The sequence below is a fragment of the Mustela putorius genome, unplaced genomic scaffold (assembly GCF_011764305.1).
Source record: "Mustela putorius furo isolate JIRA1106 unplaced genomic scaffold, ASM1176430v1.1 tig00003853_pilon_pilon_pilon, whole genome shotgun sequence".
In the NCBI taxonomy this organism is placed as follows: Eukaryota; Metazoa; Chordata; class Mammalia; order Carnivora; family Mustelidae; genus Mustela; species Mustela putorius.
This window is the reverse complement of record NW_025422005.1, coordinates 47,938,447-47,965,850: the sequence shown is the minus strand read 5'-3', so window position 1 is coordinate 47,965,850 and position 27,404 is coordinate 47,938,447. Positions and strand designations below refer to the sequence as shown.

The following is a 27,404-nucleotide window of genomic DNA, read 5'->3' as shown; positions in this document are numbered from 1 at the left end:
AAGGCATGCTGACTGTCAGCATCAGGATCATAATGGTGAAGATAAGAACGACAAGAGTGTGCAGAAGCAGTATACCCCTGATGTGTGCCCAGGGATAGGATAATGAGGGACTCACCTCCAAGGACTCCTTAGAGAAGCTTTATCTCCCTACACACTTTCATTCACTCTAAATAGGAAGCACAGATGAATTTCACCCTGGACTTCACCTTACATCTTGCTGCCACTTAGTAGCTGTGAGAGCAATGCACGTCTCTAACCCTTCCCCAGGATCCTAGCTGAACGGAGACTTCCTGAGCTCCAACTCCAGATTTATTGACTCTTTGGTGTAGGCCCAGCAATTTGCATTTCAGCAAGGTCCTAATGTGCAATAAATTGTGGAAATAATTGTCCTTAACCTTGGCATTGTGAATTATGGGGGATAGGTCCTAAAATAGTTGAAATTACTTAAAAAAATGTAGTAGTAATTTAGTTAGCTCTTCTTTTCCTTCTTAGTTGTTAAAGGAATTAGTTACATTTTTTAGTAAGAAAAAAAAGCTTAAAAAAATTCTGAAGGGGTCTCTAAAGATTACAAAAGACAAGAGAACAGGATCCCCAGTCCGGAGATTTTTCTAGAGCCATCAGAGCTTGATGGGGTAGTATCCAAGGCTCAAGGGAATTGTAGAAAGATTTTCAGAACACGAAGAGCACAAAGTTCTGTTCGCTTAGTCAATAATATAGGCAGAGCTGATGGAAAGATAGCAAGGAAATGAGAAGGACGGGAGAAACAATTATAGAAAACCTCTGGAGAGAGAACAGGTCTGAAATAATCAGCAGCCTGGAAGAAAAAGGGAACAAATCTCCCTGAGGTTTCAGTTAAGTACCAGGAATCGAGGCTAACACTTGGCATTGCCTAAAACTCACCCAGATTTGGGAAATGCGATAAATGTGTTAACACAGTGTGGTGGTGGAACTCTAAAGATGCTCCCCAAGATTCCTGTCCCCCAGTTACGCAATCAACACCAATACAGACACTGCTGTAAAGGGACTCTGCAAATGGAACTAGTTCCTAGACAGGTGACCTTAAAATACAGAGATGATCCTGGATTATTCAGTAGAAACCCAAAGTAATCATATGAGCCCTTAAAAGCAGAAGAGGAAAGCAGAAGAGTCAATCAAGTAATCCAGTCAAAGGCAGGAGAAATGAGGCAGAAATGGAAACCAGAGAGATTCAAAGCCTGAGAAGGACATGATTGGCTACTGAAGGCTTTGAAGATGGAAGAAGGGGGTAATGAGTCATGAAATGCATGCAAGTGGCCTCCAGAAGCTGAGGACCCCTGGCTGACAGTCAGCCAGGGAATAGGAACCTCCATCCTACAACTGTGCGGAGCTCAATTTGGCCAACAATTTGGATGAATCTGGTAGATTATTCCCAGAGTCTCCAGATAAGAGCCCTTGGTTCTATTCTTATGAGAACTGGAGCGGAGAAACCAGCTGAGGCAGCCCAGGCTTTTGACCTACAGAACTGTGAGATCATAACTTTAAGCCTTTAAGTTTGTGATAATTATTAAAGCAGCAACAGACAATCAATAAACTCACAATGACTAGACTGACATTCTCTCTTGCACCCTTATTCTATTGGCAAACCGTCTGTGATACGCTGGTCATTTGCTGTTCCCCAGATGGAACAGACATTTCACAACTTGGTTCCCCTTCTGAGACTCTAAATCTAAGTCACTTGAATATTCAGTGCTCTGGTTGCCAAAGCTATTCTGGTCAACTGTCCTGGCCCTTAGTGTGTGTCATCCAACCTGTCTTGATTTACACAAACTTGGATCCCATCTTTGGTCCCTTGGCCTTAGAGCTATCCCTTTATTTATCTGTTGGGTCCTCCCAGCAGATTTCTCCTGATTCACCCCTCAGTCTTGTACCATGCCATACTACCTGGGGAAGGACTCCTGCCTATAATCCATATTCCCCCTGCCTGCCTCCCCTGGGTTTTACTTGTTGTTCGGTATAGTTACAGAAGATAGAAAGCACTAAGAAAACAATGTCTGAATCTGACATAATTTTTAAAAAGTCCAGAAAATGAGGGGGAAATATGGCAGACACACTGAAAGCAGAGTAGGAGCCTGAAAACGCAAAAACCTAGGGTTTTTTTTCTCTTCCCCCCCAAAAGGATGTCAGTGACCTCAGTGTGAAATGACTAGATTGTAATACTTCTGTTTTCCTCTCCTCTAGGCAAATAACTGACTCTCTGGGCCTTAATCTCTTCACCCCTTTGAATGGGGCAACAACACTGTCAAGTAGAGTTCCTTTATTTTTTTTTTTTGGAAGATTTTATTTATTTGACAGAAAGAGACACAGTGAGAGAGGGAATACAAGCAGGGGGAGTGGGTGAGGGAGAAGCAGACTTATCGCTGAGCAGGAAGCCCGATGCGGGTCTCGATCCCAGGACCCTGGGATCATGACCTGAACTGAAGGCAAACACTTCACGGCTGAGCTACCCAGGCGCCCCTCAGGTAGGGTTCCTATTGGAGTTGGTGATGATGTATGTAAAGCATCTGTCATGGGACCTGACATAATGTGGTTCTAGAAAAAAATGACCCCTACTATGAAACCAAATACCAGCTGCTAAATAAGTTGTTCAGTAAGAAAACATATTAAGGGAAACCCAGCTGAAAGACACTTAGGATATCAAGCCTTGTTATAGGACTCAATTTGTCATAAGCAAAAACAATATGTAAAAAAAAAAATGGTGAGATGAAACAGCATTACATTGTAACAAAATCATCAACAGACTCACGTCAAAGAGTCCATGTCTTCATAAGCTTGATAAATGTACCAGTCCAGAGCTGCTTGAATTAGCTCATGAGCTTCCATCTGTGTCATCTATCTTCCCATCAGAGGAAACCACTGGGTTACCACCTCTGGCTTCTACCGAGCTCTTGCAAATACCCATTCGAGTTGTTGACTACATCCACATCTGACTCTCTTTAGTAATGCTCATCTCTAGCTGGGGTTCACTCCTCTGGGAACGGGCTGAGATCTCGACATGCTTCTTTCCTGACTCCCTCCTACTTTTTCACATGCACACTTGCTCTGTGCTTGCTTTGAAGAGCCCTTGGAGCAGCACTCAACCTCTCCAGCAGTTTGAGCAGCATATGGCCTTATGTTAGAAATCACAGCTCTTCAAAGCACCAGAAGATAACTTTCTGTTCTGGGTAGTGCTGTACTTGCAAAATGAAGCAGAGAAAACATGTTTCAACCCCTGGTGAATAGGGTGTTTTCATGGCCTGATACGCCTGAGGTGACTTGCACCTGTGATTAAATTTGATTAATTCACTTCTTGGATATTTCAGGAAAAGAGTAACACACACACACACACACACACACACACATCCTGAGACAAAGTAGTAGTATTAATTGGAGAAAGGAAATTGGTCACATATACAAGGAGGCAAGGACCCTTTCAAAATTCCTACAGTACTCCCTGTTTTGTACATCAAATGTGGGCTTCCCACTGTGTTGAGGGACTTGAGGGCCAAGGACTTAAATACGGAAAAAAACTGATCTCTGTACCTGTGTGAAACTTGGTCTGTATGGACCAGGGACTGCTGAGCCACACCTGCTGGCTGTCCACAGTGGACGGCCTCCACGGCTGGCGAGTCCAGCTGGTCCCCGGGCTATGGTGTGGATGGCTCGGGGCTGGCTGCACTCAAGGGCCACACTTAGAATCCTGCTAGTCGTCTTCTCACAGGCAGATAAGGGCCACTAAGCAGAAGCTACAGACTCCAAAGTATGTGCTGTTGCTGTCTGTCCATGATGGGATAGTCTCCCCATCTGATCCTTGACAACGACCCTGCAAGGAAGCCTCGTGCTCCTCCTGCTTACTAATGAGCAGACTGACCACACATTGCTAACCTCAGAGGTCACCCCTTTGCAGGCCAGAGAGCAAATACAGATCTGACTTCAAACCCTGGGCTCTCTTTGCTGTTTCGCAGTGGTAAAGAACTGTCCAACCAGTCGTTCCAATAAAACCAATCTCACACACACACACACACACACACACACACACACACCTGAAACAAGCAACCGTTCCTGATGGTTGGTGAATATTTAACTTCCTCTTTCCTTATGCGTGACCATGCCATGTTTCCTTAAAAGTATGCATTTTTCTTTTGCTTTTAAAGAACCTAGAGTCACCAGCATTAGATGTTTCGATACTGATGGCTATGACCCGAGCTTCTGCTGCCTTTACACATCACAGGCATGGCCCTTACCTAATTTACTAAGCAGAAAGGAGAATACTTGCCTGGGCAGCTACTTGGTCCAGGCCCACGAGTATGTGGCCCACGCACTAACCTCCATGCCTTTCTCGCCCAGCACCACGGGCCAATACCGCATCACCAAAGCAATGAAGCAGTGAGGCACAGGGCAGGGAGGCAGCTGCTACCCGGAGAGAAGAAAAGGATGCTCTCCCGCATAATGGAGAGTGTCCTGGGTCACGCCTCGCTCCTACTTCTGAGGGGAAGCAACTAAAGCAGGTCCAACCAGGAGGGCTGATTGCTCCTGGAATCCGAGTCAGCGAGGGTGCGAAGGAAACAAAAACCGTGACTGAGGAGAGAGCGGTCAGAGCTTAAATCCAACACCCAGGGTAGGGACAGACATGGAAGGAGTGAGAAGACTGGTTTTCATAGCAGGGAAGCGAGGACTAGGCTGCAGATTGTGGTTCAGGGTGAAACCACGTACAGGATGGCTGGTAGGACTCCCAGCTCACAGTCCTCAGCGCCTCGAGTGAGTCCAGAGGTGGGAGTTAAGGCAGTCCTGTGGGGACCCGCATGCTGGAAGTCAGGATGCACGTTTTTATTTAAGCTCCCCATTTCTTGTCATGGAGACTGACCTTAGGCAGGTCACCGCTCACTTCCCTCTTGACAAGTAAAGACTGACATAACTGCTTGGCTATAGGGGAATCATTCCATACCTGCTGTTGACCTAAACACCAATGAAATTCTAAAAGTAAACAAGCCATTGGTAGCCTCTACCCTCAAAATGTTTTTCTAATAAATGGAAAGTACAGGCTATGTCATATGGCAGCTCTGATATTAGTTTCTTCTGTAAAAATTATTTTGTATTGCCTTCAATGCATGCTTTAATTCTGCTGCTGTATTTTGTCTTCATCATTTCCTTTTTCTTCTCATTCCACTGCCTTTCCATCTGAGCTCATTTTTCCCCCACTAAGTTTCTGCCCTATTTCAGAAACGTGCCTTTAAAAAAAAAATCCTACTGAAAGTGCCAAAGAGGTTTTAATATTTTCTTTTGGTTTCAGCAGTATCTAATTCTTTGAGGCCTTCCCGTAAGTGTTCCAACGCTATTCCTTTTGCCTTGTATGCAACACATTTTCCTAATGGACTCCCTTTCCTATTTTTTGATTCATTTTAACTTGAGAGCTATATGTATTCAGTGTTTCCCAGCAGAGTGTATGTATGATTTACTCTCAGCCCTACTCACTGCAACATGGATTTACCTCTTCAGATCTACACCTGGTTGCCAGTCCCCAGAGTCCAGCAGTTTTTATTTTAGGTGGCTTGGGTGGCCTCACCATATCCCCGTTTTTCAACCCTAGAACAAAGAGCAGACATGCAAACCTATACCCCTCCTTCAAATTCCTACCTATGTCCCAGTAACACAGTGTTACTCAGGATCCTTAGAATGCAGGGCATCACCCGCCATCCCAAATCAGACTTTGTGCCCAGTTGGTTTCCTGGGTTGGCAGTTTTCTGATGGATTGAGCTGAAAGGGACAATAAGGTCTGGATTGTGGGAGAGTTCTGGAAAGTTAAGCTCACTGGCTGCTTCCAAAAAACCAAAACACCCTAAAACCATTGGCAGGGGAGGGAGGACTGCCCTGTTCTGAGGCTTAAAGGGCCCTCGCGACATTCAGCTGAGGAGCAGAAGGTAGAGAGGTCCGAACTCTGGTAAGGCCAGAGATTTACTTTGTCCTTATGTCATAGATTTATCCAACAAGTCCCAGTTAGTCTTTTAGATTCAGGAAATTCTTCCCAGATTCTCTCTGAGGCTGTCAATTCTAGTGTCGCTCGTTGAATGACATGTGAATTTTCAAAGTCAGCATGAGTTTATGCTTTTTTTTTTTGCATCTTCACATATATTTTCAAATGGAGTAGAGGAAGGCGGCATTAATGCTGGCATTAAATACTTATATGGATAGTAGGAGGAGCAACTGATCTATTTCATATTAGTAAATTGTTTGTACCTATGTTTTTAAAGCCATACGTGATTTCTTTCTCATCTCCATGTTGACCATCGATTAAGTACATATTAATTACTTAGTATATGCCCAGAGAAATGTTTCAGGAGCCAAAAGAAGTCATGTAGGTCTCTTTCCCTCCTGGGAGTATCCTGAAAATTCTACCTGCTATTATACACTTGATCAAGTACTTCCCTCTCCTCCCCTGAATCGTGCTCCAGGAACGTCCTAATTGCACCTTCCTGCAGTTGGCACATCTAGGTACCAAATAAGTATTTACTGAAGGGTGCTGGAGACAGTAGTCACTGTAGGTTCTGGCAGAGGAGAACATGACAAGAGAGACTGCAAGGTGATTACTTTGATGTTATCTGAAACTAACTGAGTGAGAGAAATATTGGGAGAAATTTTTAGCCCAGAATTTCCTTCCTTCCATCTCATCGAGGTCACCTTCTCCTTCCAGCGTGGTGATGTAAGCCAACGGAGTGGCAGCTATTCCGATGTAAATCCAACACAAGAACAGTTACAGAGGGAAGTCAATGCTCAGAAATACCATGTGATAGATGAGGTTTGCTTACTAAACAATAAAACATTTTCGGGGGCGCCTGGGTGGCTCAGTTGGTTAGGCGTCTGCCTTTGCCTTTGATTCCAGGGTCCTGGGATCAAGTCCTGCATCAGACTCCTTGCTTGGTGGGGAGCCTGCTTCTCCCTCTGCCTCTCAGTCTGTCTGCCCCTCCCCCTGCTTGTTGTGCTCGCTCTCCAAATAAATAAATAAATAAATAATCATTAAAAAAATATATATATAACACAATAAAACTTTTTTAAAAAAGTAAACAGACTAGGATTTTTCTGATACAACTGGGGAGATGTCCCCATATGCAAGGGGTCTTCTTTGGTGGGTACGTCCTTAGCTGTGTTCATTATAATGAGCCAAACATTCTTCAAAGCCCTCCACCGACTCCTTGGGGATTACATTCTGGATCTGGGTTACCTTTCTAAGAATATCCTTATGAGGGTAACTCTTACATCTTTGGATATCAGGCTTGGTTTTAAGAAACAGAGAAAAGCCACTGGGAGCCATGGGTCTAGCCACGCTGGGTATGACAGAAGTTGGCAAGAGAGGGCCCCCAGGGAAGGACTCAGATCCAAGTCCATGGACTCCAGACCCACAATCATTTCACTACATAGTCCTGCTTCATTATGGGGTCATTTTATGAACTGGCCATGTTTTTTTAACATCTCTCACATTGTAAAGGCCCATTATACTTAGTTTCAGATACTTGTCTTCAATTCAGACACCAACTTTAACTTTTGTATCTATACAAAATGTGCTCTTCCCCAATCCCTGGTTGTACCCAGAGAGTCAGTTTATCTGCAAGTACAGCGCTCTGGCCGCAGCCTGTGGCCACATGGTCTCTCCCAACATTCCTCTTCTGCTTCCACAGGCCAAGTAAGCAGGCCAAGTTCATTATCTGTTGTGTGGGCACGCTTCACGGACTCCAGACAGACATAACTTACGCTATGTCCAATTTTCTTCTCTTTTCCCGTGATTCCATTTTATTAGCAGAAGTTGATTATGTCAACTAGGTAATGAAAATAAAGATCAGTCTTCTTGTTGGCATCCCAAAAACAATGAAAACAATCTCAATAAAATGAATCACAAAAACCATAGAATTCTGAGCCTTGGAGCTCTCTAAGCCAGCGGCCTGCGCCACAGTCACGCCACGTAAACCCTGCGATGCTCACAGCCTCCACTCTGAGCTCCCCGCCTCCGTTCACTGCATACTCTGCTTCTCAACTTTTTGAAATCTTCCTGGATTCTGAATTCCTGGCTTATATTCTTATTTGCGGCCCCTCTTGGCCTCTGAAGCTTGGTTCTATTTCTCCAGCTTGAACATGCTTCCTCCAGCCTCAAATATATTCTCCATGATTATACGATTCTCAGCGACCTACTCTCGCCTGGCCACCAGGATGTCCTGTCTTGGTGTAGGGGGCTATGAACGCTGCCCCAAGTTCACCCTGGCCCTTCTGGGGGGCCCAGAATCTTCTGCACCACCAGTGATCCTGAAGGTCACACACAGCTCCATTTATCTCCCGACATAAGTCATTAATTTTATTTTACTTCTAGCAAAGTTGAACCGAACTCCTAATACTATTAACATGCACTCTGAACAACTCTGACTCAGACCCTGAGCAGACATGTGGTTGTGGCAATCAAGACCATGGGTGGTAATATTTACCACTTATTTACCGGGTGGGCTGGGGAGGGAGACAGAAAACATGACTCTGCAAAGTGAGGTAAATAAAAATCACACGGGCAGGGGCTCACGACTTCCAGCCGCTCCACAGGACAAAGACGCGCAGTAGCTAAATGTAAGAAATAGTGCTTTTAACACTTTCAAGGTTGGCTCAGAAACAATGAGAACTTTCAGCAGCTCATGCTGGGGGGTGGTAAGAGCCTTCGCACCAGCGGTGCAGCTGCAACAAGCCCGTGCGCCCTTGGCCTGTCCTGGTAATTTTTCCTCTTTTCCTTTCTCGCTTTGCTTCTTCCAGACTTTGTAACCCTTTGGCCTGCCTTCACCTTTGTGCAAGGACTGGCTGTTACTTACTTACCATGCCCTTCAGTGTCAGATCTGCTAAGGGAGACCGGTTGCCATGGAAATCTGGCCAAACATGTAAATCAACAGTGAGAAAACCCACAGGCTGAGCCTTCTTAATCAGATCCAGGTGACTGTTCAAATATGCATATACACTCTGGCATCTGGAAGAGAAGTTGATTTTGTTTTTAGAAGGGGGGGGGCAGGGTCAGGAAGCAAACTGTTCTGCAGAAAGAAACGATTTGTACTTCCATATCAGATCCAGAAACAAAGCAGGGTCCCCAAACCCTTAGCAGAGAAACTACCCAAACCCACAGGAACCAGCATACTGCTCTGTCTGATCGTACTGGGCCATCACCGAGAACAGGTTGTGTGTCTCAGTACAAAGTGGAAAGGCTTGGAATCAGCGCACAAGGTCCAGGAGTGGCTTCTTAACATCTGTAAAAACAGATATTATAATCCCTCTCCAACTTACCTCATAGGGTTATTGTGAGGATCAAAGGAGACTATGTATGTGAAGATAGCATATTTTGTAAACTGTACAATAATGTACATATGTAAAGGATTTTTAAAAAATCAGTATTCCTAATTGTAACAATAATGACGAGGTGACAAAACATAAAGGTAAGTTTCGAGACTCGGGATGGGAGTTGGCTAAAGGAAGTGATAGGACAGAGGAATGCAGTTAGATCAGGAATTAGGAGACTTGATTTCCAACCCCAATGCACCAAATGGCATGGCATATGTTTCTTCTCCTTTCTAAGGCTCAGGTTCTTTGGGTGAAGAATGAGGGAGTCTCACCACCTTTCAGCCTTCACATGTTTGCATGAGAGGGAGACATAGATGAGTGGACTAGAGCCAAGGTAGTCCTGGGCTCAGATCTGGGTTCCACCCATCCTAGCTGGGTGACAGGGACCAGTGACTCACCCTCTCTGAACTTCAGTTATCCCATATATAAAATGGGCATCCTAATACTTATCTCACGGAGCTAGATCTTACTGCATGGCATCAAGACTGAAGTGGGTTACCCTTCCCCTCTTTAAATGGGCTTCCTTCTTCAAGTCGTGAACCAATGATTCTAGAGGGAAGTGAGTTTATCAAAGGGTGGCATCCATGCCACTTCTCACTGGTGACCTTGGAAAGATAGCTTTAAAGCTTAAAAGCATGGCTTGAATAATGGCAGGAAAAAAGTATAGGAAACTAATGTTCAAGGGAGGTTAGTATCTGAGATACCCAACATGATACTATTTGCATTTTAAAAACGCAAATAAATAAATAAATAAATAAATAAAAATTTAAAAAATGCTTTAGGAGTGCTTAGAGATTTCTAATTCCAGTTTTGTGACACTGTGACTGCTCCTATGGAGCCAATGAAGTTCCCAAAAGTTTTCCAAATTAAGCTTAACGGAAGAAACAAACAAGCAGAAGAGTGGTTTTCAATTCTTCTGTTAAATAAAAATTTTGTGTGTTACCTCAATACAGAAAAGATAGCAAAACAAAATTGGTCTATGAAAGTGCAGGAGTGAGTACAAGTGTGTGTGCGCGTGCCTGTGCATGTGAGCCTGTGTGTGTGTGTGTATGTGCTTGTGCACGCATGTCTGTGCATGTGCACGTGAGCCTGTGTATACGTGCCTCTGCGTGTGGATATGAGCCTGGGTGTGTGTGTGTGCGCCTGTGCATGTGAGTCTGGGTGTGCATGCATGTCTGTGTGTGTGTGTGCCTGTTCATGTGCCTGTGAGCCTGTGCACATGTGCCTGTGTGTGTGTGCATGCGAGCCTGTATATGCCTTTGCCTGTGTGTGCTGTGTGCCTGTGCGTGTGCATGTGAACCTATGTACATGTGCCTCTGTGTGTAGATATGGGCCTGGGTGTGTGCGTGCACCTGTGCATGCGAGCCTGGATGAGCATGCATGCCTGTGTGTGTGTGTGTGTGTGTGCCTGTGCATGTGCCTGCGAGCCTGAATGTGGACGTGTGCCTGCGCATGTATATGCAAGCCTGTATGTGCCTTTGCCTGTGTGTGCTGTGTGCCTGTGCGTGCGCATGCAAGACTGGTATGCACGTGTACCTGTGCATGTGCAGGCATGCCTGTGTGTGTGTGTGCCTGTGTGTGTGCACAGGTATGCTGGGTGGAGGTAATTTCTTTGCTTCTCGTTGTGACACCTCATTCCCATCTAAAAATCTTCCGCTTTGGATGCTACTAGGACAACGATGTTGTTGGAAAAGGGCTGCGCGACACAGCATTGCAGTTGCCACTCCCTGCCTGACAGCACACAGTCTTCAACCCCAGCCCTGATACCACCCCTTCCCAGAAGGATGCTCAAAGTGAAGACCTCGAAAACCCAAGAGAGAGGTTGAAATTAAACAAACACTCCTCTGTGTGACTCTCATGCCATGTGCTTTCTGCAACTAAGGTCAGAAATAACTGGTCAAGGCCCACATTTGAACCCTGTTTTAGCATGACTCTAGGGCAGTGTTAGGAAAGGGTCCCAGAGGCCTCTGTGGAAGGCCAAGCCGAAGCCTTGCACTTGGGGAGAATACGATCACATTCCGCTTTTCGATTTCCCACGCTCTCTGCTCACAGTCCAATAGGAACCACAGTGACAACTAAAGCCACGAGAACGCCCTTTCAAGCCGGAAGTCGAGTCTTTCCCAGTTCTACCAACACCCCACTTCAGAATGCCGTCACGTCACGGGACTTAAAATGAAGGGACTTTGTTTTTTTAAAGCACATGTCTATAAATCTTTTCATTTGCCTCTCAAGGAATCTCAGGCCAGGGCATTCGGTTTCAGACATCTGGGTCAATAAGAACCTATAGGCCTAATTACTATTGATTCGTCATTGTCTCATTTACCGCGGGTCTTTGCAAACAGTGAGATCCGTTTAGCCTCTTACATATATGGTCACTCATGCACTAATGAGATCCCTGGGGGACGGGGCATAGGCTTACCCCTTTGACTCCTAACCTCCTCACAGCTGTATGTTTATTCTTTGAATGCAGCCATTCTCCTGCATGTTTTTTCAATTATACCTTACCATGTGTGCTATCTGAGTATATCACTCAAAATGAAATGCACTTGGAAAACATTAGAGTAACAAATGCACATCATTATTCACATAATTTTAACCTTACATGATGCCTTTTTTGGTTCTGACTTTGCTTCATTTGGGATTTTTTACCAATTCCTTCTCAAAAGGCGGTCTGCCCTCTTCCAGCTCGGGAATCACATGTTAGCTGTTTCAAGTGGGTGGTTCTCCCTCCCTCTCACAAACTCCAGGCTCACATACTTACTCTTGGAGAGAGGAATTCCTGCAGCCCTCATCCCCCCTGTACATGATGAAGAAAATACAGTTTCAACAACCACACAGTGACTTCACCGTGTCATGACTGGGTGGTCAGGTACCATTAAACCCCCCAAGCCCAGTTTACTTTTCTGTACCTGGGGCTAATTCTATCACCTTATAGGCTGCTATGAAGATTAAATATTGAGCCTGTGCACTATAAAATAATAGGTAATCAATAAAGAATTCTCCCTCCGTTCTTGTCATAGGAGTTTCATTTCTAGCTTTAAAAAATCCAAGTCAGGGTGTCTGGGTGGCTCAGTGGGTTAAAGCCTCTGCCTTCGGCTCAGGTCATGATCCCAGGGTCTTGGGATCAAGCCTTGCATTGGGCTCTCTGCTCAGCAGGGAGCCTGCTTCCCCCTCTCTCTCTGCCTGCCTCTCTGCCTACTTGTGATCTCTGTCTGTCAAATAAATAAATAAAATCTTTAAAAAAAACCCAACAACAACCTAAATCCAAGAGTCAGGGACAATTTTTGTCAGACTTCATTGCTTACAATCCTAAATGAGGACAGCATCCCTACAATCTCTACTCTCCCCTGCCTCCCTATAAGTTATTTAATTCTTAGGATTCTTGGACTGCCCAGAAATTCAGTGACCATATTTTGAAATGAAAAATCAGAATACATGGTCCAACCAATAGACATCTGTGCCCCTTCAGGAATTGAGAAAGTCTGCCAGTCTCCAGTTCCTCACTTCTTGGCCCGCCATAACACGGAGTCTACTGAAACTGGTCCCACAGTGGGGGATAGCGCCCTTTGCTGCCAACTCCACTGGACCATGTTTGCCTTTATTTCACTTGAGTTTTCTCTCATTCTGCACCACTTGACCACTTCTTAGTCGTTTGTTCTCCTTGCCTTGATTCCAGACACTATACTCATTTGGTTTTCCTGCTTCCTCTCCAGCTGGCTCTCTTCCATTACTTGTCCCTTAAATATTTTCAGCTTCCCAGAGATCTGTCCTTGTCCGTCCTGTCCCTCTTTCTGTACCCTATGTGATCCATCCTCCTCTCATGGCTTCAGGTACCATCTAGGACTAAGGACCTTCAACTGTACACTCCTAACTCCTGCCTATTTCTCTTATGAGTTCCAGGTCAGATAGCCAACAACCCACCCAATGCTTCCTCTTGGATGTCCACTGATGAAATGTAGAATTTATCTCCTAAGTCAACACAGTCCTCAGTTTTCTAGAGCACTTTCTTATCCTTGCATGACCAATAGAAGCCAAAGAAAGACATGAGAATTTCGATCTTATTACTGTTTAAGAAACATTTCCCATCCAAGAGCCATCAAGAATTTAGTGGTTATCCCGGCACACCCTAGGGAATGAAAGGTGTGAATATCATCACCCTTGTTCTACGACTGTCGTAGCTCAGGGGAGCCTAAGTAAACACTTGCTGATAGACTGATGGCCCCAGTTGTCAGATGGACAGACTGAGACTGAAGAAGCCATCAAGGCCAAGAAAGCAATATGAGAACACCAGAGCAGCCTGGCAAGTGAGAATCATCTTTGGAAGTGGAGTCTAAGAGTTACCTATAATCCTCATTTCCTTATCTAGAATTAAATGAGATAACATACAGAAAACTAGCAGCAAGTACAGTGCTAGGAACATTGCATGTTCTCAATAAATGTACTTATCTTTTCTGTTGCTTTCCTTGCACAGCCTTTAATGGGGAGTTTTACACTTGATCTTAGCCCAAAGGCCAAGGAGCGATAATGGGGAGTTTTAAATGTAACCGAGATTTGACATATGGGGGGTCAGTGCATTTGAAGAAATTGATCCTTAGTGGGATTATGGGAATCACAGAGGCAAAGGGAAAAAGAGCCCTGAGGAATAAATCAGATCAATGATTGTGGGGTGCCTGGGTGGCTCAGTTGGTTAAGCATCTGCCTTCTGCTTAGATCTCACGCTCCTGGGATTAAGCCCCGCATTAGGCTCCCAGCTCAGCGGGGAGTCTGCTTCTCCTTCTCCCTCTGCCGGCTGCTCTGCCTGCTTGTGCTCTCTCTCTCTTCCTCTTTCTTTCAAAAATAAATAGATAAGGGGCACCTAGGTGGCTCAGTGGGTTAAACTGCTGCCTTCGGCTCAGGTCATGATCTCAGGGTCCTGGGATCGAGTCCCGCATCGGGCTCTCTGCTCAGCAGGGAGCCTGCTTCCCTCTCTCTCTCTCTGCCTGCCTCTCCATCTACTTGTGATTTCTCTCTGTCAAATAAACACATAAAATCTTTAAAAATAAATAAATAAATAGATAGATAGATAAAAGCTTAAAAAAAAAAAAAGACATTGATTGTCCTTACAGAAATGACAGAAAAGTCCAGGGGAAGTGGGAGAAAACAAAGGTTGGAAGAAAAAATGTGAATTAGGAAAATTTCATTCTGATAATCCTAAATTAGGACCTGAAACCAGCAGCAATCACAACAGGAAATGCTTACAAAAGTAACTCAGAACAGGTGGGCTTCTCTGATTACAGTCCTTCTCCTTCCAGTACACTGTGAGCTCCTGGAGATCAGGGGGCCCTATCTTCTACTCTGTCCCCCCCTCCACAGAGCAGCCAAAGTAATCCTTTTAAGTTAAATCTGATGGTATCTTTTCCCTGCTTGGAGACTAAAACCTGGAATAGATTCTAGTGTCTTTACTGTTATCTACAATGGCCTCCATAGTTTGGCCTTCGCTAATTTTCAAGCCCTCACCTGTTTGCAGCTCCCTTCCACTCTGGTCTGGCCACAAGGGCCTTTATAGTATCCAACAGCCTGCCAAGCTGGCTACTGCCTCAAGGCCTGGGGCCTTGCCGTTCCTTACGTCTTTTGGGGTGACTTGGAGCTCTCTGAACATAGAACACCCCTGTCTCAGAGCTTGGCATCAGCAAGTCATATCTGCAAGTAGAAAAACAAGTACTGATAAACAGATTTTGTATTTTATACCCCTGATTTGCCACATAACCCACAGACGCATGGTTTGCTCCCATTCTTTATTCAGAGGCCCTCTTACCTGTTACCTTATCAAGGATGGCTTCTTTACCTGAAAGAATTTCCAACACCCCAACACCCCTCATCCATCTCTTTACTCATTTCTGTTTTTCTTCAGAAAGCTTACCAATTCCTGGTCAGCAAATGTGCTCTTCCTCTATCTACACACACACACACACACACACACTCGTACGTACATATGTGTGTGTGTGTGAAATTTACATGAAAGTAGGGACCTTTCTTCTTTTATTTTATGATCCTAAATGCTCATAAGAGTCATCACCTTTGTTCTGCTACCAACCTTGAACACTTGTGGTTTATGGCAACACCTTCCCACCAAACCATGCTATCACTAGAACCTCATTCTGAGATGCTGGGAATTAAGGTTCGCAATAAGAGAACTAAGGTTCCCAATATGGTTCCTAATAAAGGAATTAAGACAATAATGGGACGTTTAGAGGAAAAGGGCCAAAGTTATGATCAATGTCAGGCGATCGCTAAGGCGTGAAATCTCTGGAAATTTAGCCTCACATAGAGAAAGATTCTGCTTGCCAGTGACATGCATGAGTACATGTAGTTACTGCTGACTTAATTTATAAGCTCACAAAACATTATTCTTCAGGGATGGATCTGAAAATATAATGGCAAATCAAGAGTATAAAATACTGTGATAAATCTTTTTATCAACACTTGTTCCTACAGTTTTAAATAGGATTTGCCGATGTTAAGCTCTGAGGCAGGGGTGACTTGCATTCTGTTTTCAGAGAGCCTCAAGCCACACCAAAACAGGCATGCAGTTTCTGATTCCAAGGAATTCGCTGTCCTTTCCGAACAGCCAAATTCACTTTAATAATAGTTATGCCTATTTCTTCCTAAGACCCAACGTATAATGGGTCCTATAGTCTTGGATTAGTGTATTCGTATATCTGATAAGACAGAGATGCACTTTCTTTTACAAGACAATAGAAAGAAAGTGAAAGGAAAAAGAATCAGCATTTATTGAATACCTACTAAATATACAAGCTGGGTGTAAAATTTGAGAAAAAGAAAGAAATGAAGGCAAGAATTAGATGGGACCACCTTGAAAGAGATGACAAAGAAAGAAGGGAGGAGGGCCAAGACCCTAGCTGTAATGAACTTTGATGTAGGGGTAGAAAAAGATCTTGAGGGGCACCTGGGTGGCTCAGTTGGTTATGTGTCTGCCTCTTGATCTCAGCTGAGGTCTTGATCTCAGGGTTGTGAGTTCGAGCCCCACACTGGGCTCCATGCCCATGCCCATGTGGAAGGAAGCTAGGAGGGAGGGAAGGAAGGAAGAAAAGAAAGAAAGAAGGAAAAGGGAAGAAAGAAAAAGATCAAACTTGAGCTTGAAAAGGAGACTTAGAAGGACAAGCCAGAGATATTGGAGGAAAATTGGGAGGAGGCAACATTCCAGAAAGAAAGCCAAAGGAAGAGAGTGTTATAGAGGAGAGGAAGGTGGGATCATTGGTGCCACATCCTGCTGCGAGCCCAAGGATGGGGACTGGAAAGCACCCTACAGACTCATCAACAGAGGCTGCTGAGGACCTTATCATTAACTGTTTCAGGGGCCAGTGGGGACAGAATTCAAATTGAAGTGGGCAAGGGATGGATGCAAAATGAGGAAGTAGTGACCAAGAGTATAGGCAATGCACTGGAGAAACTTAGCTCTAAAGGGGAAAATTACAGGGAGGTAGTTTGAAGGTGGTATGAAGTAGACTAGTATGTGGAAAGAGTTGGGATTTAAAACCAGTTCTGACTCCACATCTGAATCCTATAATTGCTGCTTCTGGACCCCCCGTGCTGCTGTTTCTGGTAATCCATAAAGCTGCACTGGTAATCCATAAATCTCTCTTTCTTCTCCTCCATAAAAACTACTCACATGAAGCTCATCTACAGAAGAAAGTTCTGGAAAGTTTGAGTATTTCAATGCAAAATCTAACTACCCCTTAGGTTTGTGTTGGGTTTTAAGATCTTCAGAGACTGGGACTTTCGCAATCTACTTTCCTCCACAGTATTATTGTGGTTTTATAGGCGAGGGAACTGAGTCACAGAGACATTAATGGCAGAACTGGCACAAGAATCCGAGACTTCTGATTCTTAATCCAGGATTCTTACTACTTTACCACACTTTGCACAAGAAGGTTTCAGCCCTAGAACCACCACCACCAAGTAAGTTTTCCTCTTCTATAAAACCATTAGTAATAGTGGCAGAAATAGCAGTGGTGCCTGCTATCAGAACTGTCATTGTTATATTTATTTGCTTAGTTGTAGCATACACCATAAAGGATTTTCAGAAGAGCTAACCCAGAAACTCATGAAAAACAAATTTAGGAATTATACTTAAAATTGTTTTAAGGATTGTATTTATTTATTTATTTGAGAGAGAAAGAGGAAGAGAGAGAAAGGGAGAGAGGTGAGAGAGACAGAGAGAGACCAGGAGCAAAGGCAGGGGCAGAGGGAGAGGGAGAAGCAGGCTCCCCACGGAGCAGGGAGCCCGACGTGGGGCTTGATCCCAAACTTGATCCCAGACCCTGAGATCATGACCTGAGCAGAAGGCAGATGCTTAACGATTGAGCCACGGAGGCACCCCAGAGTATAACACTGATGTACAGTTATTTTATCTTCAGTTATACATCATACTGTCAAAATATTCTTTCCCAAAGTTACTTGGATTAGTTCTTTTCTTTCTCAATTCCTTCTTACTGCTATTACGTTATTCATTATTAATACAATAGGTTTAGATTTTGCCAATTGTATTTCATTTTGCCCACTCCCACTATACAAATAAATCTTGGTATCCATCCATCTACCGACCTACCTACCTACCTATTAATTACCTATTACGATCTAACCTACTTACCTATCTACTTTCTATTTTCAAGGGGCACGTAAAGCATCACCATGGTTCTAAGAATTACAGTTTTATATAAAGACCTACTCGGAAAAGTACCATCTCCACTTCTTACCCACTTCTCACTCCCCCATTTTTCCATCCCATTCCTAGTTCCCACACTAGGGCACTAGTCTCATCAGTTTCTGGTTTAACCTTCCAGCATCTCTTTTGCACAAATGAGTAAATGCACATATAGTTTCTTATCATCTCCTCCTTTTTCCATGAAAGGGAGCACACTGTAAACACCCCTTTGTGTTGTTCACTTAATATGTCCTAGAAGTCACTTCACATCACTTATTATCCTCTGTTGTACAGAAGAAGAGACGGGCATAAAGAGGCTGGATAAGCTGCCCAAGGTCACACCCCCCGTAAGGAGGAAAGCTGATTTAAGCCCAAGAAGTGTTGACTCCAAAACCCACGTTGCTTCCACTACAATCGGATTCTCTCATCCTTGGTTCCTGGCATATCCTTTGGGACGTCTAGTTCCTCTGAATTCTCCTTAGATAACTTTGAAAACTAATACAAATATGTCTTGGATCATCTAGATGACGGTGTTCTAACCCAACACTGCCGGGCATGCTCAACGCCCAAAGGAACTGAAAATCACCCAGCTGCCTAAGGGGAACGCCCTCACGCAGGAAAGGGGTGGAGGGGTGGGGGCTTTAAGGGGACGGGGTAGCAGGTACCTGGCTGTGGCCTTGGCTTGTAGTTCAGGGAAGGCAGCATGACCCTGCACCATGTGGTCTATCTGAAAAAGAAGAGAGATAGGTCGGTTTTACAGTTTCTCTGATTTATGTTTAAACCAGAAAAAGATACATTAAAATGTCAGTTTCTTTCAACTCTGTCCACAGAGGATCTAAGAATGTTAAAGTGCTAACTCCACTAGAGTGTCTCAGCTTTTTCAGAAATTCAGCTTTGCTTCTTCACCTAGTGCTGGCTGCTCGATCCACAAGAAACAGCAGCAGGAAATGAAACTCTCAAGGCTAACCTGGTAGCAGAACGTCCAAAGTAACCTGAAAAGCAGAGGTGTGTGGACAGGAGGGAGGAGTAACTGCAGGTACGTGGTGAAGGGCCTGGGTGTTAAAGCCCCCCAGGTCTGGATCACACCATTTCCGCCTCCTGATCCAGGCTGTCACCCCAGGACAAAGTCAGACCTTGAATTACTCACCCAGGCTTACTAAAGGAGAAGCTGAGTGAAGGAGATGAGGAGGAGGGATTACCAGTTCAAAAACCAACACCAAAAAGTTGCCCTAGAGCTGTCAAGAGGACCTCTCCTAATTGTCAAGTTGTCACATGAAAAAAAAAAAGTTATTACATGAGAAATGGGGGTATCGCTCTCCCAGGACAGAAATGTCTAAGCTCTGTGGATAACTGTCTTCTCATTTGAAATCCCTTATCTAGGATTTTATTCCTTAAACTACTTGGTAGCTCTGAACAAAATAATTGTATCAGAAGGAGAAATGTCTCCCCGTGATGCTCCCCTGCTTGCTGAAACACACCCAACAAACACTGTGTTTGTGCTCCTGAACCTAATCTGGCTGTCTTCCCGGTGTTCACATGAGTCTCTAGGACTCAACCATTGGGCCAATTCTTTTTCATTCAGACTATGAACCAATTGGTTATTTGGGCCTCAAGGAGATAGTCTCTCTAGTATGTTTCCAGACAGCTAGGGTTGTGTAAAGGTGGAAAGAACTTTTTCTGAGCCATTGAGGTCAGGTCTGGGTTGAGCTAACTACTCCAGAGCCTACCTACCCCTACCTCCTCTATGGGCTACTGCTTCCCTGATCTAAGCACCCCAGGGCCTGGTACCACAGGGAGAGGGAAAATTCTGTGGCCCCATATGACGGTATGGTGTGCCCCCTCCTCTTGAGAACTGTGGGCCATGAACTATCCTTTCAGTGGCAATCATCCCCTGATCTGTTGGCCTCATCATATGGGAATAATAATACAATCTGAATTTTACAAGAGTGGCTTAGTGAAAAGAACACAGGCTTTGGAAACAGACAGATGCAGGTTTGAATTCATGGTCTATATTCATATTTTGTGGTACCGAGGAAAGGTTACTTGAATTCTCAGAGCCTCATCTCCTACAACTGTAAAGTGGTGATAATGAAATTCGCCTTGCAAGAGTGCCTGCTATGGAGGTGGCTCTCAGTTCCCAACATATATTATTAAGAAGGATGTGTCATCAAAAGGGCAAAAATGGCTCGGACAGCAGAATCTCCAATGGTCAGTTGCATTTCTTTTTTCCCCCTAACAGCATCTGGTAGGAAAGGTCCACTCTGGTTAGTGAAGACCAAGTCAGTTTTTCAAATAAACGAGCACTCATTTCAAAAGCCTGGAGTGCCTGATCCTAGGGCTGATCTCTCTGTTTATGTTCTATTCTCCAGCACATTTAGCACAGTATAGAACATAGTGTCCTATTAGTGGTTATTTGTTTCCCAGTGAAATAACCAGTTTAACCACAATGACTGTATTTGCCAAGTGGCTGCCTCAGAAATATACAGACAGAGCTTGCCTAACTTTATGACTACTTTTTTATTTCCCCCATCTGCTCAGATTTCAGCTCTGAGAGCAAGCAGAAAAGTCCGCAAATGATATGCATAGGTAGGAAGCTTGAGCTGAGTGGAGTCAGATCTTCTTCAGGATGGCTTTCTAGATCAAGAGGGAAAAGTCGTCTTATACACCTAGGGTTGGATTTTTAGGTCCTTCCTCATAAGGTGGCATGCATCAGCATTTGGAACACAGGGGAAACAGAAATGCATTACAGTATAACACACAGATCATAAATGGGTAGTACGAGGGGACATCTGGCTCACAGATGTATTTTATTTGGGTTATATAATGTTTAAAAAAATCAGCCAATATTTTTAAATTGGGAGATTCCACTTCAAACCCAGATTTTGGTTTCTCCTGAAGAACAGGCAGATGCAAGATATGGGGCCACCCATAGTCCCCAGGGCAAGAGTCGGCTGGAATCCAGTGATGACTGATCCTGTCAGACAGAACTGTGCCCTTTAGTATCTAGAAGACACCACCACTCCCCACCCCTCCACCCCCAATAACAGACATCAGATTTCACCAATTTCTCATCACGACTGCACAAAGGCTTTACTTGTAGGGGAGCTCTATTTTTCTGTGCCCATCTCTCTGTGAAAGGAAGGAACATAAAATCATTCCCTAGAGTGCCATGAGTTAAAAGAAAAACTTCTATGTCAAAGTAAGAAACAAAACAAAACAAAAAAACCTGTTTGCCTAATCTGTTTATGCTATCTGTGTGACTCCTTTAGGCATCTGAGTTTCCTATTCTTGAAATGACAGAACGCAGACAAGGGAGTCCTGAGACCTGAGTCAGTTCTGGCTCAGGGAATGACCTTAAACAAGACCATTTCTAATTTTCTCCCTCTACAACATTTAATAAATTAACATGACAAAGAGCCAAATGTTTGTAAAATTAGAGGACTGCAATTGCCTGAGATCTCAAAACTGTGGGCACAGAGTTCCTAGGCAAGAAAAACACATGACAAAGCCAAGTTTAGAATCCCAGAATTCTAGGTTCTATGATCATTTTGCTGAGACAAAGCCATCTGATGGCATGATGGGCTTTTCTCTATTAAAATCCATTTTATGTATTCGTCTTGAGGCTTTACCTTGCTTTGCAGATAATGAAATCATTAGGCTCAGATACATGTTCATGGCTTGCCACAGCTCCCATTTTGCCATTTGCATTTACCTGAAATGTCACTTTTTTCATCTCAGTTTTTCCAACGCTTTACTTAACTTTGTCTTCTTATCTCAAAGTGAAAACATTTTGTCCGATTTTTTTTCCCAGCCTTGAAATTCTCATAAAAATCTAATGAAAGAAGAAAGCCCAGCCTAGACAATGTCTTTTACTTTGCTGAAAGAACTGTGGAACTGTGGGTTTCAATACTGAATGGTTCCTAAGAACAACAAACATTCCTGAAAGAAAATGTAAACCTTTTTTGTTTTCCTCCCACAACTTTACTATTAACTTGTGATAGAACAACTTTACTTACAAGTGGACAAATTCTGACTTAATCCAGAGCTAATTTAGTCAGTTTCATTCAAATCATTCAACATCAAAGTTAATAGCTTTGTGCATTTTTATACTTTGTTAATTAACTCACTTATTGGGGAAACTAATATGATATGTGGCTACCCTGTGCTAGGCTAGATACGAAGATAAACAGAAGTCATTGCTCTCACAGAGCTCTGCTTGTCAGTGGAAAATGAGCATGCCAATATTCAAATATGGTCTCGACTGATTAGGCTCTTCATAGATTCTGCAAAATGTTTACTGAACATTTACTCTGCTCTAGTCATAGTAAGCACAGCCATAGAAAGGCACCTCAAGACTTCATACAAATACTACTCCAACTTCTGGATGATCTCTGAATTGCATTATAAGTAGCCCAGCTGAAGCTGAAAGAACTCAACAGAGATTTCAGTAAGTGCTCATCACAGGAAAGACAAAACTTGAGAGTTTGAGTTTGACCAAATAAACCAACTGTTAAAAAAATACTCTTCAGCGGAATAAGAATAACCCAGTGTCTCTCCAATATATCAATCATAATGTTCAAGATATGATCTCAAATTGCTAGCCATATAAGAGGGAAGGAAAATGTCATCTATACTTAAGAGAAAAGCCATTTAATAGCTTATGATCCTGAGATGACACAGATGCTAGAAATAGAAGGCAAGAATTCAACAGTTTATCCTAGATTTGTCTCCTGTGGCAAGGCAAACAAAAGCAAAAATAAACTCTTGGGACTCCATCAAAACAAAGAGTTTCTGCACAACAGAAAAAACAGTCAACAAAACTGAAAGAGGACCTACTGAACAGGAGAAGATATTTGCAAAAGATGTCTCTGATAAGGGATTAGTATCCAAAACATATAAAGAACTTATACAAATAGGTGAAGGGGATTGAGAGTACATCTAGCTTCATGAGCACTAATATATGGAATTGCTGAATCACTATATTGTATACCTAAAACTAAGAGAACACTACGTTAACTACACTGGAATTAAAATAAAATAAAGAACATATACATATATTGCTAAGTGAAATGTGTGTGAGAGAAAGACAAATACCCTATGTTTTTACTCATATGTGGAATTTAAGAAACAGAACAAAGGGGAAAAAAAGACAAACAAAAAACCAGATTCTTAACTATAGAAGATCAAACTGATGGTTACCAGAGGGAAGGTGGGTGGGGAGTGGGGGGATGGGTGAAACAGGTGAAGGGAATTCAGAGTACACTTATCATGATGAGCACTGAGTAATATATAGAATTGTTGAATCACTGTATTGTACACCTGAAACTAATATAACACTGTATGCTAACTATACTGAAAATAAAAAAAAATAAAGAGAACAAAGTCAACATGAATAAAAATTCATCATACATCCAAAAAAGGAGGCGAGGTTAGAAGAACACTATAAAGTTGTTGCTTGATCTGAGCACTAGTATGTTTGGACATTGTTGTATGTCAATAAATACTGCTTAAATATCATTGCACACCTTAATAAAGAAATAAACATATAAATAAATAAATAAATAAATAACAAATGAATTTAAAACATGAAATCGATGGTTTAGTAATGCTTTTTGGGATATAAATGATAATATTCTCATAATCAGTAAATAGATAAGAAACAAAAACTATTAAAAATGGAAATTCTACTACTGAAAAAGGCAATATCTGAAATATTTAATGAATAGGCCTCACAGCTAATTGAAGATCATAGAGGAAAGAGTCAATGAACTTGAAAACAGACCAACAGAGACAGTATCTAATTGTGAGAGGAAAGAGGGGGGAGGGACAGAGCAAGGGGGGAGGAAAGGGGTGACAGGCAGAGGGGGCTAGAAGGAGACAGAGAGAGAAGTCAGAGAGGTAGAGAGACAGAGAATGAAAAAAAAAAAAACATTCCTTCACAGGCTTGTGGGACAATAGCCAAGGGTCTCATATATATGCAACAGGAGTCAGAGGACGAAGAATAAGAGCAATATGTGGCCTTGGTACTGAGGTAGGGCTGTTAGTATGGGTACGAACTGAGATGCCCATATATAATACAGACATACCCTCTGATGATATTCAGGGGAAAATATACAGTTTCATCCTCCAGGGAAAATACCTCAGCCAGGGGTGGTACTGGCTCTTGAGGACCAACACTACACTACTGTACTTGATACATGAAGATGTGCCGTGTCTACTGCCTGTAAACATTTGTCATATTGCTCCAACTTCGCAATACTAATGTTTCTTACTACTGCATTAGGGAATGTATTCTTGCCATGGCCACCACCTGTGCTAAGTTTATAATCACTTCAAATGCTGGGTCTATGGAAAGAACCTCTTCCTGAGACGGTCACTGGGAACCATAGTTCTAAGTATTTTCTTTTGTCTCATGGGTATATTAATCTTGTGTTGTTGTTTATATTGCTTCTATGGCATATGGATGCAATATTTATTTGTTTTTAAGAATAAATATTAACAATTTCCCCAATTTGGTGAAAGACAAAAATTTATAAATTCAAGAAGTTTAGCAAACCTGGGAAAAGAAGGATAAATCCAAAGACCACCACGTGTGGGCATAACACAATAAAAATAAAAGATTAAAAGAAAATCAAGAAAGTAGTAGAAGAAAAATTATAGACTCTAGACACAGGAAAAAGCCATACAAATGACGGTTGACTTCTCATACGAAACAAGGATTCCAGAATATAAAACAGTAACATCTTTAAGTGCTGAAGGAAAACAAACAAAGAAAGAACCTGCCAACCAAGAATTCTATATTGAGCAAAAATATCTTTTGAGATATAAGGTAAAATAAATTCATTTAAAAAAAAAAACTAAGAGAATTTTTTTCTTTTTGTCAATATCTGTAAGAAAGAATAAATGCTGAAGGAAGTTCATCAGGCCAAAGGGAATACGAGACAGAAATTTAAATTTTCAGAAAGAAATTCAAAACCATGGAAATGGTAAATATGTAGGTAAATAGAAAAGATAATGTTTGTTTCTCAGATCTCTTTGAAATACATATGACTGTTACAGATATCCTCCCAAAATTCAGATGTGAAGCCCCAACCTTCCATGTGACTGTATTTGGAAATGGGGACTTGATGGAAGTAAATAAGGCTCTATGAGGTCATAAGGGTGGGGCCCTAATCCAATAGAAATGCCGTCCTCATAAGAAGAGCCAGGATCACCAAAGCTCGCTCTCTACATGCATGTACCCAGTAAAGGCCATGTGAGGACACAGTAGGAAGGCTGCTGACTGCAAGCCAGGAAGAGAGCTCACATGAGAAACTGTACTTTCTAGCACTTTGATCATGGACTTCTATTCTCCAAACTCTAAGGAAACGAGTGTTTACTGTTTAAGCGACCCGGTGGATGGTATTCTATTATGGCACACTGGACAGATGACTCCATTATTGAAAGCAGTTACTACATTGTTGGATGTAGAGCATATGTAGGCATTGAACATACTATGACTACAGCATAAAGAGTTGGGGGGGTGGCAAAGGGAACTCTAGAGTTGAATACTTTTTACATTTTACATGAAAAATATGTATATTTTACAATAAATACACATATAAAACATGTATATTTTACATAAATAAATATACATACAAAATACGTATATTTTACAATATACAGTCTAAGGTTGAAAAGCTTAGGACATTTATTGTATGTCATTACTAAAAAAATCATTTAAAAAAGGAATTCAAAAAATCATGCCTGGAAAGCAAACAGGAGAATCCAAATGGAATTCTGAAAACTGAAAGATACCTGAATAATCCAAAAGATGGAAGAAAAGGAGAGAGAGAGAAACAAAAAAACCAGAACCACCACAGAAAACAAACAGCAAAATGGAAGACCTAAATCCAACAATATTCATCCTCACATTAAATCATGGAGAGTTTTCAACACTCTCAGTAAACATCAAAGATTACAAGATTGCAGAAAAGCGAGACCCAGCTACATCCTGTGTATAAAAGATGTACTTTACACAGACTGGGACAGAGGTGATGGTGCTTTGACTGATGGTGTTGGGAGTCAAGTTACAAAACTACCAAAACAGATGGAGTGGTGAGATACATTTCGGCATCAGAATCCATAGGAATTTCTGATTGGATGAGGGCAGAGAAGGGAAAGGAGGAGTAAGGAATTAATCCTAATTTTCTGGCTTTAATAAAAATATAAATGATGGTGGTCTTTACTCAAATGAAGACAAATACTTGAGGATCAAATAGAGACTGTATCAGTTACTAGAGTCAGAAGACCGTAATTCCAGAATCCTTCCTCCCTCTGCCTCCCTGACATCGAACCCATCCTCTCTCCATCGACAGCAATGCTATCCTTCAAAACCTTGATCTCTCTTCACTTCACATCCAATCCATCAAGAAACCTCATCATCTCCACCTGCAAAATATATCCCCAAACATGACCACTTGGTGACCACTGCCACCACCCTCAAGTTTCAAGTGGTTTACTGATACAGTAGCCTCTCTCTGGCACCCCTGCTGCCATCTCCCCCACCCCCACCCCACCATTTATTCCCCAGGGAGCAGGCAGCAGTCTGAATGAGCCTTTAAAAACCAAGTCCTGGGGCACCTGGGTGGCTCAGTGGGTTAAAGCCTCTGCCTTCGGCTCGGGTCGTGGTCCCAGAGTCCTGGAATCGAGCCCCACGTTGGGCTCTCTGATCAGCGGGGAGTCTGCTTCCTCCTCTCTCTGCCTGCCTCTGCCTGCTTGTGATTTCTGTCAGATAAATAAATAAAATCTTTAAAAAAAAATAAAAATAAAAACTAAGTCCTACTTGGCCTGTGCTCATTCTTCTCCAGTGGCTTTCCATTTCACTCAGAAGTAAAAGCCAAAATTCTAACAGTGGCCAAAAATATAGCCCCATATTACCTCGTGAACTGATTCACAACTCTGATTTTGGTTTATTTGGCTCCATCTTTGTGGCCTTGTTTGCTATTTCTATAATATACTGCAGGCAGGCCATCCTCCCTCAGGACCTTTGCACTGGTTTTTCCCTTGGCCTGGTATGTCCTTCCCCTAGGTTTCCAAATGGCTAACTTCCTTCCCTTCCTTTTTATGTTTGCACGTCACATCAAAAAGGCCTACCGTAAGTAACCACCTTATTTAAAATTGCAAACTGTTCACCTGAACCCATAAACTTACTTCCTCTTTTATTTTATTTTATTTTATTTTTAAGATTTTATTTATTTATTTGACAGAGAGAGATCACGAGTAGGCAGAGAGGCAGGCAGAGAGAGAGAGAGAGAGAGAGAGGAGGAAGCAGGCTCCCTGCTGAGCAGAGAGC

At 42.7% G+C, this 27,404-nt stretch overlaps 1 protein-coding gene across 19 annotated transcripts in view; it reads right to left on the bottom strand.

Moving 5' to 3' along the window:
- Positions 1-27,404, bottom strand: part of FGGY (FGGY carbohydrate kinase domain containing) — a 697,591-nt gene that overhangs the window by 102,483 nt on the left and 567,704 nt on the right. For all 19 annotated transcript variants that reach the window (XR_006601768.1, XM_045064615.1, XM_045064604.1 and 16 more), the window contains 2 exons: positions 18,736-18,797; positions 8,854-9,001 (listed from right to left, as the gene is read on the bottom strand). Coding sequence is in view for 18 of the 19 variants with exons in the window: in XM_045064615.1 (XP_044920550.1) it covers positions 8,854-9,001; positions 18,736-18,797 (210 nt within the window). In the remaining variant the exon portion in view is untranslated. The remainder of the gene's footprint in view (positions 1-8,853; positions 9,002-18,735; positions 18,798-27,404) is intronic.